We start from the raw sequence: 17,788 nt of genomic DNA, 5'->3' as shown, positions 1-17,788 counted from the left end.
CCTGGTGGTGTACCTCAGGGTGTGGCACTTGCTTAGCATGTGTGAAACCCTGGGCTTGATCCCCACCACCACCACAAGAAAATAAAAAATTCAGTAAACAAAGAAAAGGTGGACAGAGAGGTAAAGGGTATACGGAGGTGGGGGGTAGACAGAAAGAAAACTTTGTTTTTTCCTCTGGGCATGAGGGAGAGTCTCATATGTGGCCCCATTGTGGCTGCCTCCCTGGGTCCTGTCCCCAGCCTTGGTCTCTATCTCCTGTCCCGTGCAAGCCTGACCTCTGCAGTGGACATGCTTGGTGTCCCTTCTCTGAATCATAGCCCCCTCACCAGGAGGGTGCAGAGAATCCCCAGCTGCCGAGGGTGCTGGCTGTGCCTGCATTGGCATCTTGTCCTGTGCCCTCCGTCTCCAGGCCCCTCCTCTCACCCGCCTTTGTAAATCACGCTGGGAATTCCCATCTAGACTCTGAGGGTCTAGGTGGACCCTCTCCCCACCCTGTGTCCCATCGGCCTCTCCCTGTTCCAGTGTTTGTGCTTTTTAAACTCCACCAAAAATGTCACGGGCAGGTTTCTTGCTCCGCTTCCAAACTCCCTGATAAATTCCACCAGCAGGGCAACCCCAGGAGAGGTTTTCTGGAGCAAGAAACCCCATAAATCACCCCGCTGCCACTCCGGCGTGGGCAATATCTTATGTAAAAAGGTGTTTCCTGGGAGCGCCACAGGCAGGAGAATCCTATTACAAGCCGCCCCATTAATTATCAAGAGTCAAGTCGACCCTTTCCTGCGATTTTTTATCTTAAGTCCGAAAACTGATTACCTTCCCCAATCCTTCCCCTACCAAAAAGATCTGAAGAATAAAATAAATGTTTCAAGAACAAATACCAAAGTTTCTCCTTTCAGAGGGGACCCGGCAGGGAGGGAGGCCGCTGGGCAGGGTCCTTTTCTCTTCCTTGGAGGTTGAAGTGGTCGGGTGCTGAGCCTGCGCCTGGTGCATTTCTTGGCCTCTTCGGCCCTTTCCCATGTTACAGATGGGGAAACTGAGGCTCTCTCGAGATGACATGTTGGCCCCTTCTTCTGAGATGGTGCGGTGGGCAGAAGATGGGCTTGGCTGGGTGTTGAAAGACCCAGGTTCAAGTCCTACCTCTCCTTACTGGATAGAACCCTGGGTAAGTGAATTAACCTCTCTGAACCTTAGTTTCTTCTTCTGCAAAATGAGGAATAAAAGCATCCTCCTTGGGACAAAGGACACCAGCCAGGCACGTCTCTTTCCTGGATGACAGGAGGCCATTGTGTCTTGATGCAGCCCCGTCTGTTTGCCACCCAGCGGCCAGACAACCAGTAAGAGGCAGATCCACGGACCTCTTCCCCCACTTAAACGGAGGATAAAGAGCTTCCCCTGACCTTCATCCTGCCCTTGCTGACCTTGGAGGTCTCCGTCTCCCTCTCTCCTTCCAGACGCCCAGCCGTGCCAGCCCTGTTCTCTTCCTAAAGCCCACCGAGTCTGTTCATTCCCCTGAGCCGGGGTCTGGGCTGCACCCTGGGTCCCGCCTGCTCCTTCCCTAGATCTCAGCAGAGTCTGTGGCACCTCCCTCAACCCTGGACCCCCAGGTCACCTCCTAGGCAGGACCCTTCTCCTGCAGCCTGCTGCTCAGGGCAAGGCAGGGTCTAGGATGAGGCGAGAGCAACCCCTGTCCTGGAGCAGAATGGAAGGGGTGCCCCAAACCTCCGCTATAAAAAGGAAATGCTTTAAAAACTAAAATGGATGTAAATGATTCATGATGAATGAAATAGGAAACTCTAGGTAAAGACAGGAGCTCACCAGGCACTTGCATGGCTAACCTGTCCCCTCACCCCTATCCCAGGTCTGTCAGAGCCTGTGTATCTAAAACGTGGCTTTTAGAGTCTAGTAAGATGGGGGCACACTTGTAATCCTAGTAACTTGGGAGGCTGAGGCAGGAGGATGGCATTGGAGGCCAGCCTCAGCAACTTAGAGAGACCCCTGTCTCGAAATGAAAAATAAAAAGGGCTGGGGATGTGGCTCAGGGGTAAAGTACCCCCAGGTTTAATCCCCAGTGCAAAGAAAAGAAAAATTAGTTTGATGTAATCTTGTTTGCAATATAGATATAAACCATCACATCAGTTCCCATGAATAGACACAACTATTATGTATCAATTAAAAATAAATAACTTAAAAAGGTGGCCCTTTTGTTTGCAGTGGGTTATTTTACATTCATTTTGATGCCTTGAGGTATTAGTTTTAAATGCTATTTATCTGGATTTCTGAGTTTGGGGTGTGCTCGCTTCAGTTCTGCACCCAGGGCCATTACCCACTTGCTTTCCTGTAGGCTGGCCGGGCGGAGCACCCCTCCCGGCTCCCGGTTACTCTCCACCCCACCCCCTCTCCTCCTATCTCTATTTGCAGTTTTTGTTGATTTTCTCCCTTGGTGACTGTCGTCTCTCTGAGCAGAATCTCAGCCCTGGGAGAACCAGGACCAGATCTGTTCACATCTGTGACTGAACCCAGAGGAGCAGCCAGTTCATGGGAGACCTTCCACAAATATTTGCTGAAGAGCTGAATGAACAATCAAATGAACAGAAGGTTCAGGAAGCCAGGTAGAGGGCTCCAGGGTTTCCAGTCCACCCCCCCTCCCACCCCCCATTTTCCACATGAGAAGTCTGTGGCCCAGAGAGGGTGAGGGACCCAGTCGCGGTCACACAGTAATACCATGGCAAAGCCAGTCTCAAACTGAAAACCCATGAGGCTGTGTGGTTACCACGGAGAGGTCTCTGGTCACCTGGAATGGGCCAGTTAGGGGACAGTTCTTTCTGAGTAGACGTTCCTGAAACATCCTCCCCTAACCCATCCGCCATCCTGGGTTTTGCCATATGGATGGGTCACCTTCACTCTCATTCTCTGGTTCATAGTTTTCTAGAAGCCTCCAAGGCTGTTGGAAAGAAGACCTCATTAGCAGTGTAAATGGACAAACAGGGTCACCTCCTAGAACCAGGCAACAGTGGAGACACCCGAGGATAAGGGGACAACATCGCTACATTGTCTCCAGCTCCACAGTGGCTGGGAAACAGGTGCGGCTGCCTAACACCCAGATGGGCTCTGGGGAGGGTGCACCTGGCGTCTCTGCAACTCCCGGCCCCAGGGTTGCCTGCCCTGCACCGAGGACACCCGTTCTGATGTCAAGGACCCCAAACCGCGTGGGAGGCCCACACCTGCTCCAGCTGGACCTGCTGCTGCCCGCTGTAGCCTGACGACCTTGCCAGCCTGGAAGGTGGTCCCCACCGTGAGGAGGGGGGGTCTTCAGGTCCCTGGAGATAATATCAGGGCATCCCGCCCTCCCTGGTGTTTTGAATGGTCACAAACCTCACCACAAGTCAGGAACATTCAGCACGTTCAGAGTTCTGTGCAGCCACTTCTTCCTCTTCCAGTTCTAGAACATTCTCGGTTCTGCACAAGGACACCGGCACCTACTGAACTGCCACCCGGTCCCCCGCCCCTGGCAACCGCTGGTCAGCTCTCTGCGCCTGGGACTCCACAGTCCTGGACATTCCCTATGAACAGAATCCTCCCGTGTGTGGCTTCCTGGTGACTGGCTTCTGCCACTTAGCACAACTTGGGGGTCCCTCCATGCCGTCCTATGTGCCACATCCTGTTCCTCTGGTCGTCTGTTAATGGCACATTCCTTTTCAAACAGATTATTAAAATAGTCCCCCCCCCAGATCTTGACCCTCGCTGTGCTACCCCCCGTTTCCCACCAGACAGCAGAGAGACTCTTGAAGAAGGTTCTGGAAGATGGTAGTTTTTTTGTCTGTGGAATCTGTGACGTTATTCTTTGTTTTTTTAAAAAAAAGCTCCAAGCACTTCTTCAAAGACGAAAATAGAATTGCCAAGAAGAACGGCAGCATCAATCCATGGAAATTAGTGTAACTATGTTATTATTTTTTCATTCATGTTATTAACTCAGTGACTTTCCTCATACCAGGGACTGTTGGGATTTTGATATATGTGGCCGTCTTTCCTCCTAACCATGAGGCTTGAGGTTAGATATTGTTATATCCTTTTTATAGGTGGCAAAGCAGAGGCTCAGAGAGGTTGAGTACCAACCTCAGGTCACACAGCCCCTGGGCTCAGGCTGTGAGCAGCCTGATAACGTGTCACAGGTACAGTGTGGGTTGAGATGAGGACACATGGACAGAGGTGTCCAGGAGGCCCAGCTACTTCATCTTCACTTGGTCAGTTTGACCAGCATTAGGGTCTCCCTCAGTTCTTTCTAAGCAAAGAGAATTTTTACCCTCAGATTCGGCCCCAGTGAAAATGGACCATTGAGGGTCTGGAGGTGATGTCTAAGCCGATGCTTCAGGAAATCAATGTGTCCACTGATACCTGGGGGCCACCACTTCCAGGTGCTGCTGCTGCTGTTGGCGTTCCTGAGATGGAACTTTGGGTTGCAAGGGGCTAGCAGATTTGAATTCTGCTCCCACGTCCACTGTGAACTCTCTGTGGGGCTTTAGGCGGCTCTCTTGCCCTCTCTGAGCCTCTGCTTCTTTCTTTGATTAATGAGGAGGGGACACTGATTGTCCCCTTCTAGAACATTCTCTGAAGAGTTAGAAACCACATACAGGGGCTGTGTCGTGGCTTCTGTAATTTGCCAGAAAGCCACGCCACCTGCTAGGGTGAGGGGTGTCCTCCTAGAGTCCCCGGGGAACCCATCAGCAGGTGACGGGAGGTGGTTGCGGGCAGGTGGGGATGGTCCTGAGCCCTGGCATCGAAACCAGCAGGCAGGGCCCAGGGGTGGCGTGGCCCTGGAGGAGCGGCTGGAGAGGTCTCTGTTCATCATCGAAATGGCGCATTTGCAATGATCGGTTGCCCAGGTGTTAATAACGCTAATGGCAGAGGAAGGGTAAACTTGGTCACTCGGCTGAACAGAGAAATATGCAGAGAAGCGCTGGGGTTTCCATAAATCAGCCGCGTGCCGCGCGACTAGGGAGGCAGGACTTAAAATTCCAGTCAGGAGATGGGCATTCTCGGGATCTGAGCGGGAGAGGTAATTTATTCTGTTTATATCTTTTTACTGCACTACAGGACTTGGGAGCAGGGCCCTCCGCAGCCATTCTGCATTTTAAATATTAGTCCTGAGCACGGGGGGCCGGCCCTCGTGCTCCGAGGGGCATTTATTTGGGGGCAGCAGAAGAGGGACAGGGACGGCAGTGAGGGGGTTGGGAGAGGTGGGGTTGAACTGGGTTGGCCTGAATTAGGGGTGGTGGGGACAGGTGACAGCCCCTTTTTCCAGAGCTGGGGGGACGTCCCACCTCCACACCTTACAGTGGTTTTTTTCCCCACCTTCTTGGAAGCCTTTTATTTTTAAATGATAATAGATCCAGGCGATGGGGAGATAGAAGATGAACGGATACATTAATAGAGAAGGAGAGGGACAAGGACATCGGGGCAGGGGGAGAACAAGGGCAGCCTGGAGAGGCCAGGTCCTCGGGTCTCTGACCTTGGCAATCTGCCTACGCCCTTTGCCCTTCGAGCCAGCTGCTGTTCAAACGTGGAGGGGGCTTTTTAACAAACCCAGTGGAGGTGCTAGAGGAAGAACCAGCATTGGCCAGGTCCTCTCTAGAAGACCCCCCTCCCTGGTCACCGCCTTCCCTCATTCGCTCATTCATTCACTCACTCTCCCAGCCATCTTCCCATCCGCGGGTTTGTGTCATTAGACATCTGTGCAGGGCTCTGTCCCGCACCCAGGGGCAGCACAGATTCTCAAAGCAGAAAAGCCTTGATTCAAAACCCGGTCCGGCCCCATCCACAGCTCACTTTACCCCTTGGACCTCAGGCTCTTCTTCTGTGAAGTGGGGATAACAACACTCATTCAGAAGAGGGTCATGAGGTTTAAGGGGGACTCTCGTCAAGGGGTCCAGGCAAGCAGAATCCTGTAGGGCTGGTCGGGGGAAGCTCCATCTAGGCAAAGCCGCCTCGGTGGGGTGGGCCTTGGCGTATATGCCATTTTATCAAACACCCCCTCCCGTCATACTAAGAAGACGGCGGTGGGTGCTGAATCTGGATTCTGGAGCCCTCCCCAGAGACCTTGATGGGGACCCCCAGGTTATCTAGGGATCTCCTGATTCAACCAGGCCTGGTTCTTCCTCCCACACTGAAGTCACAGGCACCTGAACGGCAGGAATGTGCTGTGTGACGTGGGCCCACCTGGGTAGGGATGGGGGCGTGGGGTTTTTGTGTCCATGGGGGTTGTGGGGGAGGGGTGTGCACACGTGTATACAGGCCGGCAGGTGTGTGTTCACACACTGTTCTGAGCACACATATGTCACTGTGGGTGCCTGCCACACACCTGCCTGTATCCACGTGTGTCTGCATATGCAGAGGCTTGGTGCGGGGGGTGTCCATGTGCCCGGTAATGCCGTCTGCAGGTGGTTTCTATTGTACACACATGTTTGCATGGGCGCATGAGCTTGTGCATGCCCGCACGTGTCTCTGGTGTGTGTGTGTGTGTGTGTGTGGGCACCTGAAGGGGGTAGCGGAGTCTGCTGCCACATTGATGAGCTCGCTGACGCCTCTGGGCACAGGTATCTCCTTCAGGCAGGTGGTTGGGTGACAGGACACCGTGGGGCCTGGGCAGTAGCGGTGGCACCCCTGAGGGGTGTTCCTCCTGGAGCAGGCATCCTCCCTCCCTCCCTCTCCCTCTCCCCCTCTCTGCCTAGCCCTCCTCCATCTTCCTCCCCCTCCCCCTCCCTCCCCCCTTCCCTGCCTCTGTCACTCTGTCACAGCCTGTTCCTGGAGGAGCAGGGGTGGGGGCAGGTCCTCTTTTTCCCAGCTTTCCCTGTCTCTGGTGACAGCCCCTCTGCAAAATCCACACGTGCGCAGGAGTCACCAGGAACCCAGCAGGGACGGGGTCCACCTTGCAAATTTTCCTCTGGCCTCTAGAGTCCATTTCCCTGGGGCACCGCCGAGGAAGAGAAGCCCACCCCAGTGCTGGGATTGAATCTCTGCTCTGTCACTCCCCAGCTGTGTGACCGTGGGCAAGTCCCTTGACCTCTTCGAGCATCCTGATGGGACAAATAATACCTTCCCTGATACAAGTCCAAACAGCCAGCCACCGCAGTACTCATTCCAACAGGGAGGAAGTGGTGGGCACCGGAAGCTAACCCAAACGTCTCCACTACAGAATTATCTAAACACACACGCACACGCGCGTGCACACACACAACACACACGCACACGCAGCTCACCCATTCAAGGGATTTTAAGCAATCACAGGGGATGATATAACTCTGATTATGATCAGTTCATGAACCTGGAAGATGTTGCTGGATGAGCCAGAGCAAGTGACCCCAGGGCGCCCTCAGGGCACCATTTCTTTTTTTTTTTTTTTTTAAATTTATTTATTTTTAGTTCTCGGCGGACACAACATCTTTGTTTGTATGTGGTGCTGAGGATCGAACCCAGGCCTCACGCATGCCAGGCGAGCGCGCTACCGCTTGAGCCACATCCCCAGCCCATGGGCACCATTTCTAGTTTCAAAATGAGGGGGAAAAAAATTAAAAAGCCAGGGAGGAAACGCACCCACCCCAGGACCACAGGGCTCCACACGCTGGACGACGCCATTTTCTTCTTTTTGTGCGTCTGAAATTTCAACAATTTCCGCAGTGAGCAAGCAGCACCCCAAGTGAGGGTGACGAGGGACGCTAGGCACCTATTTTTATCTAGTTCACCTATTTTCCTAACCCTCTAGTGCCTGAGTGGAAAGGGGGTGTAAGCAGCTGTCCCTCCAAACCCCACTTTCGCAAGTCAGGAAAGTGAGCAAAGAGGGTTGGAGGGGCTTGTCTGGGGGTAGTGGCCTCGGGCCCCCTAAATCTCCCACAGCCCTCTTTCTGCCCTGCTTTCCCCAAGGACATAAAATGTACCCAGGACTGGGGAGCGCTCCAGCACTGTTCCCCACGGGGCCCTTGGGTACTAACGCAGCCTTGCAGATAAAGCGCGGGCTCCTGGGGCCGGCTCCCTTTTCTTTCCTCCTCCATCTTTCTGTTTTGTTTTGTTTTTGGCCAAAGTAAGGGAACATGCACAGGAGTGAAGCTAGAGTCCTTTTCACGTGTCGGAAAAACACCCATCACACACGCATTCACACATCAGGTCTTCTGCTGATGCACACACAGGCCCACTCTGTGCTTGAGTCGGCTTGTGGTCACGCTGGGCCTTACTTCAAGATGGGGAGACCTGGCCTGGCTGTAGCAACCACCAAAAACTGGCCACCACTTTCACCAACCCAGTGGGCACCCCACAACTGCCCCTTTGATGAGGAGAGGCCTTTGTACCCACTGAATCTGTTCCAGGCAGGTGAGAACAATGGTCTCATTCACTCTGTCAAGGTAAGCACAACCAAAGGAAGGAGAAATCAGAGACAAAAGAAAGCCACACAGCGCGGAGGGAAAAAAGAATTTTTTTTTATTAATATTTCTTAAAAAACGTTGATTTTTTTTTGTTTTTGTTTTTTTGTTTTTTTAGGTAAACCTCTTTCTGCCTCCCCTCCCCACTCTGCCCACCCTCCCTCTTAAAAATATAAAAATGTCCAGCCCCCAGATAACTAGAGTACAATAAATAAACAGTAAACACAAAAACATACTTTATTTGTTTCTTCTTTATACAAAATAAGGAAACTAGAAGCGTTCGACTTCCAAAAAAGTATAATATTGTACATCCTGACGGCCCAACTCCAGGCCCTGGGGCAGGGAGGGTGGTCTGCGGGCCAGAGCCCAGCAACTTGGTGCCTCGCTCAGGGGCAGAAGTGGGCGGTGTTCGAGTCCAACCTGGACCCCCAGGCTCAAAATTAATGTCAAAGGAAGGAAGGGCAGGGAGCTGGCCCCTCTGGCCACAACCCGACAGCCCCACATCCTGGAAGAGCTGACCTTGAGCCTTCGTATTGGCCACCAGGGGGCGCCAGCCTGCAGGTGGCTCTGTCTCCCCGGGTCCCCCTGATGGAGTGTGTGCCTCTCTCGCTCACCCTCTCCATCTTCTCTCTCTGCCTGACGCTTTCCTCATCTCTCTCTCTCTCCCTTTCAATCTCTCCTTTTTCTTATCAAAAAAAAATTTAAAGATGGAGAAAGCCGAGCGAGAAATGAGATTACAAAATGCCACTCGGATTGCAGAGAGAGAGGGAGGGGGAAAAAAACCCACCGTCTCCGCCCCTGGCCTCACCCCCTCTCCGTCCAAAGAGCTGGTGGGAGGGTGGGGGCCGCGATCCAGAGCGTGCTTGGAATCTCTTGACCCTCCGGAATATTGACTTTGGTCCCAAGAAATTGCTCACGGCTGCCCGGAGAGCGCTGGCGGGCGGCTGGCTGAAGCTGGAGAGCCCCCGGGGTGCAGATGGGGGTCGGCCCCCCTCGGCGCCCAGCCGAGGAGCAGCTTCCAGTTGGGTGCGGACCCGAGAGAGAACTCCTGAGGGAGATCCGGGCCGCGTCCGCGTCGGGCGTTTTGGTTTCGGAGGCTGCGTCCGGGCTGCGCCCCTGGGGGCGGTGCGCAGGGGCGGCCCGGCTGCGGCCTTACCACACGGCGGCCTCGTTGAGCTCGGGGTTGGGGTGCGACAGGGGTCCGCTGTAGCCGCTGGTGCCGCTCATGGGGAAGGGCGGGCTGGGCCCGCCGCTGAACACCTCGCCGGGCATGGGGTGCAGCGCGCCCGGCAGCCCCGGCTCGGGGCTCGGCGTGTCCGGGTGCGAGATCATGTCGGTGAACCTGGGGTTGTCCGCGGCGTGCGGGCCGGCGAGCGGCGGCTCCAGCGCGCCCAGCGGCGTCGATCCGGGCCCCGAGGCAGCCAGGAAGCTCGAGTCGGCCGGGGACTGCGCCTGCGACGGCGGGCCGTGCGCGAAGAAGTCGTAGTTGCTTCCCGGCGCGTAGTAGTCGCCTTGGTAGTCTGCGGGAGGGAAGCGGGAGGGGAGAGGCAGCAATGAGACACCGCCACGTCCCGGAGGGGCCCGCGGGATCCCGGGACGAGGCCCCCTGAGACCAAAGCCTGCCTGGGACGCATCGACGTGGTCACCGGCGCAAAAGACCTTACAGACGCGAGAGGGGGCGTTAGTGGGGGACAGCGCGACAATAACTCGAGGTCAGAGACCCAAGGCGGTCTGCAGAGACTGAGGGAGAATGAGGTTCGGGCCCCTGGAGATTGGGGAGGACGCAGCAGACCCTCGGGTAAGGCTGGGGAGAAAGATAATGAGAAATACTCGAGATTTCGAGGGACAGCGGCAAGAGAGGCGCAGCGACCCAGGAGACAGACCCGGAATGAGGCAAATCTTCAAGTCCCAGAGGCGGAGGGGGACAGCAGTGGTCAGAGACGCAGAGACAGCGAAGGACTCCAGAGTCTTAGAGTCGGGGAGGGGCACGGGCAGAGGCATCGGGGGAAGGCCGAGGCTAGTGGAAAGCGCAAGAGGCACAGCAGCGGGGAGTCACCAGACTTGGAGACCCAGAGATGCCGAGGATCGGGACACAGAAGCAAGGGCCGGATAGGGATCAGAGGTCGAGTAAGAGTCCTGGCTAGAGATAGACCAGAAAACCGAGGGTGGCCGGCGAAAGGCTTAGGAGCAAGACGCAAGATGAAGAGGCAGATGCGTCCAGAGACCGTGAGACAGTGGGCCAGCGAGATGAGCCCAAGAAACCGCTGGAGACGCCGAGGCAGGGGAAGGAGCCGGGTGGTAATAAATGAGCGAAACTCGGGCAGCGGGACCACAGAGGGGCTGTCCAGTTGAGCTCCCAGAGCTAACCTGGACGCAGAGTGGGCAGGCCACCCGAGCCCCTTCTCTTCCGCCCCTGAGCCCCACCGACCTGGTCGGGTCTTTTGCCCTGCCAACCACAGCCCCTGCAACCCTCCTGGTGGAGGCGGGAGAATGCAGGCTCTGTTTGAACCGCTCTGCTAGCCTGGAACAGAGAAACTGAGCCCTGGCCACTCGGCAAATAAGGAGAACATTGGAAGGCACCTGGGGTGGTGGCTTGGTTCTCCAGTTTCATTCTGGGTGCACAGGCCAGGGCACCAGGTTCTGAATCATTGGTGAAGGTTTAATCCTTTGCAGAAGCTAATGAGATCTACCTGCTCTCTCGCAAGAAAAAAACTGACAGATGCGTATGACACATCCAGGGGTTCCAGGACTCCAGGCCACAGGTCATCCTCCAACAAAAAATTGTTTCTGCATCAACCCTTAGGCCTCCTTCCACAGCCTCTCCTCCAGGTCTTTGGGGACAGCATGCTTCCCTCCCCATTTGGGCCCCTCAAGTATTAGGGTATGGCACCCTTTTGAAAGGAGCACTTTGTAGCCTGCTCTAGTGTCAACAACCCGCTTTGTACGGTGGGAAAACCAGCTCCTCCATAAGCCAGGGTCTCTTCTGCAAACCCACTCCTCCTACTCAGTCCTGGAGTCTCGGTCACAGGCCAAGTTTCAGACGCCCTCCCCCCTCACCACCGCCCTCCGCCCCCTTTCTTCTCCAAACCCTGAAATCTGTCCAAAATGGGGGGTGGTGTCTGGAGGCGCGCCCTGGAGACAGCTTAGGCTATGGCTAAAACCCTCGCCGGTTACTTTTTTTTTTTTTTTTTTTTAACTACAAATTCCATTCTCCCCGGAAAGTGAAGGAAAAGGTTCAGAAAAGCGAATTTGGGTCCTAAACGGACGGAGATGGGGACGACCGCGGCCCGCAGCGAGCCGGCAAACCAGCGAAGGCCGCGGCCCCCGCGCGGTGCGCGCCGCCTCCGCCCATATGGCGGCCGGGCCGGAGGTAATTGGAACAAACGCCGTCTGAAAAGGGCACAAAAGCCGCAGCTGGGGCTTTGTCCGCGCTCCCACGGGGAGCCGCCGGCCCCGCCGCCCGGCCCCTTTCTCGCCCGCTGCCGGCCGCCACCGCCGGGATCTCCCAGCGCGGATTAGGCGGGGCTGCCTCGCTGGGGGCTGGGGAGTCCGGTCCCCCGCTTCATTCCGGGATAAGAGGGGCCCCGGTGTCCTGCCCCCCACCCCCAGCAGGCGCGCAGGGAGAGGAGGCGGCGGGATTGGTGCGGGGCGCCCCGGTTCTCCGGTAAACTTTGGTTAATTACTCAGGCGGGGAAAAATTCCGGGTCAGTACCGCCTCCCGCACCTCCCCGCTCCCGCCCGAGGTTTTGTGCAGGTGCAACGAGTGGGTGAGTGGAGACCCCGGAGAACACACCCACAATCTGGACTGTCCAGGGCTGGGCAGAGGGGGCTCCCTAATACGCGCCCCGGAGGCCGGTCTCTGGGTTCTCTTACCTCCCTCCTGGAGGCCTGGCTCCTGCCTTCCCTCCCTTCCCTGCTTTGTCCCTGGATCTAGTTTTTAAAGGGCAGTTGCCTTTCTCAAACTGGGTTACTATCCCAGAGCAGGCCCGCAGCGGAGTCCTGCAGAGGTGTGCAGGCTCTCAGATTAGGCGCTCCCCTAGCTCCGGGAGCTGAGGCTCATGAGTAAGGAGAAGAAGGAGTTTTCTCTACCCCCCACCCCCCAACAGCGCTGCTAGTCCCCTGAGCAAAGGACTCAATGTGCGGGAGATGAGGTGGGAGTGGGCAGTTGGGATGGGTCAGCAAGCCCTTGTGAGGGGAAGGAGGTGGGGGAGAGGAGGAGGGGAGGAGAAGAAAGGGCGAGACCAAGTGGGGCGCCCACCCCAGGCTGAGACTGGTAATGCTGAATTTTGGAATTTTCCCTCGGCAATTGGGGTCTCAATCTCTCCAGACCTAAAGATGGGAAAGTGGACATCAAGCGGCCCCCAATCCAGATGAATCCCTGCCTGTCTGGGACTGGAACGAGGGCCCAGAGCAACTGCTGGCTTGTGGGCTAACAGGGCCCCTCCCCCAGCAAAACAGGAACTACTGCACTGCAAGCCGGGAGGACGCGGCCCAGGGAGGAGGAGGCCGGAGGGACTCTGAGCACTATCTCAAGCAGGGTTCCAGCTTCTGCCAAGTACACCAGGCACCTGGGCAAGGGCAGCCGGAGGGCTGTATGTTCCCGGGGCGCAGGTTCTTGTGGATTTGCCACTGACCGCACTATACTGAGGCCCAGGGAGGGCGGGGGTCTCTGGGTCTCTTTCTGGGTGTGTCTCGGTGACAGTGTGTGGGGAGTTGAGTGTACCTGTTGTGCGGGGTTCTGTGTAACCCTCCCTCTACTACCACATCCCGGCAGTCTCTGAATGAAAGCAAGCGCGCGGGCCCACGTGTCCTGGGGTGGTAGGTGAGGACAAGTGTCATGCTCTCCCGTGTGGTTATCTGTATATCACTGTGCCTGCTTTTGTCCAGGAGGTATCTGTGGATAAGGGTGCCCGAGTTGCTGTCTGTCTGTCCAGGGGTGTCCTTGATCGTGTGTCAATGAGAGGGAGCCAGGGGTGTACCCAGGTGCCCAACAGTGCGGCTGGGGGTGGAGCCGTACTTCCCCGCGCGCCCCTTACCTCCATAGTAGGTGTACGGGGTGGACCCCAACATCTCGGACTCGTCCAAGCGGCCCCCCAGCGGACGCATGCGCCGTGGACTCCGGAAGAAGGCGTGTCTCCGGGCGCCCAGCGCGCTCAGCTGTTTCATCCGGCGTTCTTTGGACCGTCGGTTCTGAAACCACACCTAGGAAGGAATTTGGGGCTGTGAGCTCGGGGTCAGGGGTGCCCTCGCTCCTCCCCCTGCCCGGGCTGCCCCTGCTGGAGCCCAGCGCCTTTTGCGCGCCACGACTCCCTTGAGGCGGGGGCCCGGTCGGATTAGGCCGGTAGGGGTGGAGAAGGGCCTCGGCGAACCAGCCAAGGGTGAAGGATTTCGCGGACCCGTGGGGCGACTCATAAAGACTTGGGCTTCCCGGTCCTCCGCTCGCCCGCGGCCTGACGGCTTTATAAAGGCCTCCCGCCCGGCAAGCTCTCGCCTCGGCTCCGGAGCCAGCCGGGCTCTGGCCGTTTGTCTGTCTGCCAGCGCATCGGTTGGGGCCGGGCATAGCTTTTCTTCGCTGGGAAGATAGGAGGGTGGGAGGGAAGGAGGGGGGTCCTGGACCCCAAAGAGGCTTAAAACCTAAGCTGAACAGGGTGGGGAGCGGAATTCAGAGAGGCAAAGTGGCCAGGTCCACTGTGACATCTTCAGGAGGACAGCGGGGCGGGACTGACTCTTTTGGCTCCAAGTTCCCCACCTCGGGCGGTGCCCAGCTGTCCCCGACCTCGGGTGCACTGTCTGTCCCTAGATCAGAACCCTGCACGTTTCTTAGACGAGGAGGCTGGGTGGAGGCTTCTTTCGAAGAGACTCCCGGCCCCGCGCCCCAGTACCGATGGAGAGGAGTGACCCGACCCCGGCCGCACCTGGATGACACGCATGTTGAGGCCAGTCTCCTGAGCCAGCTGCTCGCGGATGTGGCGTGTGGGCTTGGGCGTGGCGGCGAAGGCGGCCTTGAGCGTCTCCAGCTGTTTGGCTTTGATGGTGGTGCGCGGGCCGCGCCGCTTGGTGCCCGAGTTCTGCTCCTCGTTCTCGTTGTTGGCCGTCTCTTTGTCAGACGAGGTCGAGTTGTCCGTCTCCTTGGGGTCGTCCTGCAGGGGGTCCTGGAGGTCCGGGGACAAACTGCGGTCCGTACAGGATGACACTGCGGGCGGACGGATTGGGAAGGGGGACAGCGGTGGTCAGCGGCCGGTTCCATCCGGACCAGGCTACCGCCGGCCGGCCCGGGGTTCCCTCCCGAACCTGCGACAGCCCCTCCCCCCGGGACCCGGCGCCCGCCCACTCTCTCCAGGCGGGGCTGGGCCTTTGAAACCGCCCTTCTCAATCTCAGCCCATCTCAGCTGGGGTCCGGGTACAGAGGGCACGCTCTCTAGAAAACCCACCTTCTTGGAGAGGGGACAGAGCAGTGTGCAGCCCCCCTTCCACCTCCTTTTCTTTCCGCCCTTCCTCCAAATCCCAGAGAATGTCCTCCCAATGCATCTAGAAATTGCCAGGATCCCAAATGACTGAGAGTGAATTGTGCAGTTTCAAATTTGAGGGAGGAGAACTTGGAAAAGCCTCCTGAATTGGAGGAGGGTGCACCCAGCTTCCCTGCAGGACAGGCTCCGAATGTCCTGTCTTCCCCCGTCTTTAATAACCCTCTCCCGACCCTAGAACGGCTCAGCGGGTGAGTTAGGATGATGAGCTCTGAGCCCAGTACAGACCCGGGAACCGGGGGAGGCAGAGTGCGCCAGACCCAGGAGTGTGCTAGGGCCACCGGCCAGGGAAAGGCAGAGGCCTCCATACCCGAGTTGAGGCTGCCCTCCTTGAGGCTGGAGGAGCTCAGGTAGTCATCTTTGCACACAAACTTGTTCTCGTCGATGACGTAGAGCTCTTCACCCGTGGACAGCTGCTTGTTGCACACCATGCAGGTGAAGCAGTTGAGGTGGAAGACTTTGCTCCGGGCTTTGCGCACCAGGTCGCTGGGGGAGATGCCCTGTGCGCATCCTGCACACTTTGTGCCGAAACGCCTGTGGGACACAAGGTGTCCGTCACATTCAGGTGGGCCTAGTGTCCAGTCCCCCTGATTCCTTCCCATTGCCACGGCTTTCCAAAGGCCTCTATTTCCACATCTGTGCAACAGAACCCTAATTCCGTCCTCCCTGTCTAGAGCAGGAGAAGTGGGACAAATGGCCTGGGCTGTTTTGGGGATGGGGACTGTCCTGTCTCTAGGGGGTTGATTCAGACTCTACTGGGCTGTGAAGCAGGGAGCAGTGGGTGCAGCCTGAAACCAAGTCACAGCTCAGAGCATCCCAAGATGCCTTCTTGTCCCCCACATCCCAGCCGGATCTGTTTGGGTTGCCCCGGGAGTCCATGCTCTCGAGGTCTGGCGGGGTTCAAAGCCCGGCAGGCTGGGTTGAGATCACATCTTTGCTTTGCCTCCTGGATCCTTTCTAGTCTTCTGAGGCCCAGGTAGGGCCAATCTGCCTGGCCAGCTGGCCCTAGCAGTGGGGGTGGGGAGCCCCTTTCCAGGGCTGGCTGGACTTGAGCAAGAAGGAGGGAACCTTCTGCTAATTCCCAGCACAAACTGGGAGCCTTTCCTTTTTGAACCATGGAATCAGCCGGATCTAGCTGGGAGCTGTGGACAGCAGGGCCCAAGCGGGGTAGGGACTGAGTTTCAGCCCCACCCCCACCTCTGGCCCTGGCAGGGAGCAGGAGAATGTGACCAGAAAGCCATGCAGAATGCTGCAGGCCAGGACCTGGATTCCCTCTTTCCCTACTTCCAGAGCTAATTCCTTTTCTCCCTGGCTTTGCACTCCGGGAGAAAGAGGCCTCCCGCAGGACAGGTAGTGTAAGCTCTCAATGGGAGGGGTGAGGTGCAGGGTGTGTGTGTGGGGGGAGGGCTCAGGACTCTGGGGACCCCACATCCACTCACACCCATGTCTCTAAACAGGGTGAATTTGGGTGACATTGATGTAGTGAGGGCATTAGAAGCCATAAGTCACTTTTGGCCTTATCCGGCAGCGTAATTGGCCATATGCACCTTATCAAAAATCATTAGGCGCTTTGCAAGCACCGCCACATTAGCAGCGCGGGCCTCGGGGCCGGGGAGTTTACACGTGTAAAGGCGCGGCTGACATTTTCTCCTATTCAAATTCCCTGGTGCCGGGTGCTGGGGCCGGCAGGCTGCCTTTCTCTGTGGTGCTAATCACCCCCCCCCCTTCCCTCAGCGCCTGGAATTTGCACTCACAAAGCTGGCTCTGGTGCCCAGTAGAAGCAGGCAGGCTAAGCTGCCCAAAACCCAGCCCTGCAGGATTCTAGGCTGCCCCTCAGCTTTCCCAGCTGGGGAAACTGAGGCCCAGAGAAGTGAGCTGTCCTGGTCTGTGGGCCCCAAACAGATCGGGAGGTAGGTGCCACAGCCCCGGTTAGACTTCCAAGATCCCGGCTCCCATCCTCCATTTCGTTGGTGCTGTTCAACATGGGAGGCAATGTTTAAGGGGTTGGGGGAATGGAAGGGCAAATTCCTTCTGCCGGTAGCCAGGGCCGACCTTCCCGACCTTCCCGTGGAGCCGGGAAGTTTCTCTGTGTACAGGAGGGCACCCTGTCTTGTGCATTCTGCTGAAGGGAGAAGCCTCCAGAGGCCCCTAACTCTGGGGAGAACCGTTCTCCCTCGAATGGGGCTTGACGCGTGTGTCCTGGGCTTGCAGCGTTGGGCAGGGGAAGGGACGGATGGAGAGCAAGTTTCTCAGGGGCTTCCTCCCCTGCCCTCTGCACCGACCCCCTGGAGGGGCAGGGCAGGCCGGGCAGCTGGCCGCGTCCTTCTTCCTCCGCCTGGGCTCGGCCCTTTCCGGGACCGAGGACAGTGAGCAGAGGGCCTTTGCTCCTCGCTACGCTCGTGAGCCCGGGAGGCGGGGATGGGCAACCTGGTCCCCCTTCCCCTGCGCCCTGGTGGAGCGCGGGCATGGCGGGCTCTTACCTGAAGAAGTCATTTTTGCAGTAGAGCTTGCCCTCGCGCGAGAAGCACTTCTCCGAGAGGTTGGTTTTGCACTCGCAGCACTGAACACATTTGATGTGCCACGCGCGGTCCAGCACGTTCAGCAGAAAGCGGTCGAGGATGGGCCGCTCGCAACCGGCACAGTGCACCATCATAGCCCCGCGCCCTGGCGGCTCCGGCCGCCTCGCCGTCCCTAGGGGCCGCTGGCCCTTGGGCCTCCGGGCCCCGCGGCTGTTCTCCGCCTCTTGTCGCCGCCGCCGCCCGGCGAGTCCGGTCCGGACCTAGACTCAGCCAGTCAAGTCCTTGGACGATCTCTGGCCTGGCTCTGGGCTGCCCAGAGTGGGTTGGTGGGGGGCGG

The 17,788-nt window shown here is 57.4% G+C and overlaps 1 protein-coding gene across 1 annotated transcript; it reads right to left on the bottom strand.

Annotated features, from left to right (window-relative positions):
- Positions 1-8,630: 8,630 nt before the first annotated feature.
- Lhx5 (LIM homeobox 5) lies at positions 8,631-17,585 on the bottom strand. Its single transcript, XM_046456551.1, has 5 exons — positions 17,413-17,585; positions 15,243-15,466; positions 14,324-14,601; positions 13,445-13,610; positions 8,631-9,928 (listed from the first exon to the last, which is right to left on the bottom strand). Exons 1-5 carry the CDS (start codon positions 17,583-17,585, stop codon positions 9,561-9,563), a joined length of 1,209 nt encoding a protein of 402 aa, XP_046312507.1. The 3' UTR covers positions 8,631-9,560.
- Positions 17,586-17,788: the final 203 nt, after the last annotated feature.

The sequence above is a fragment of the Marmota monax genome, unplaced genomic scaffold (genome assembly GCF_021218885.2).
Source record: "Marmota monax isolate L192 unplaced genomic scaffold, Marmota_monax_Labrador192_F-V1.1 WCK01_AAM20220418_F8-fsc00185, whole genome shotgun sequence".
Lineage (NCBI taxonomy): Eukaryota > Metazoa > Chordata > Mammalia > Rodentia > Sciuridae > Marmota > Marmota monax.
Note: the sequence above shows the minus strand (reverse complement) of the source record. Positions and strands in the feature narration are given on the sequence as shown.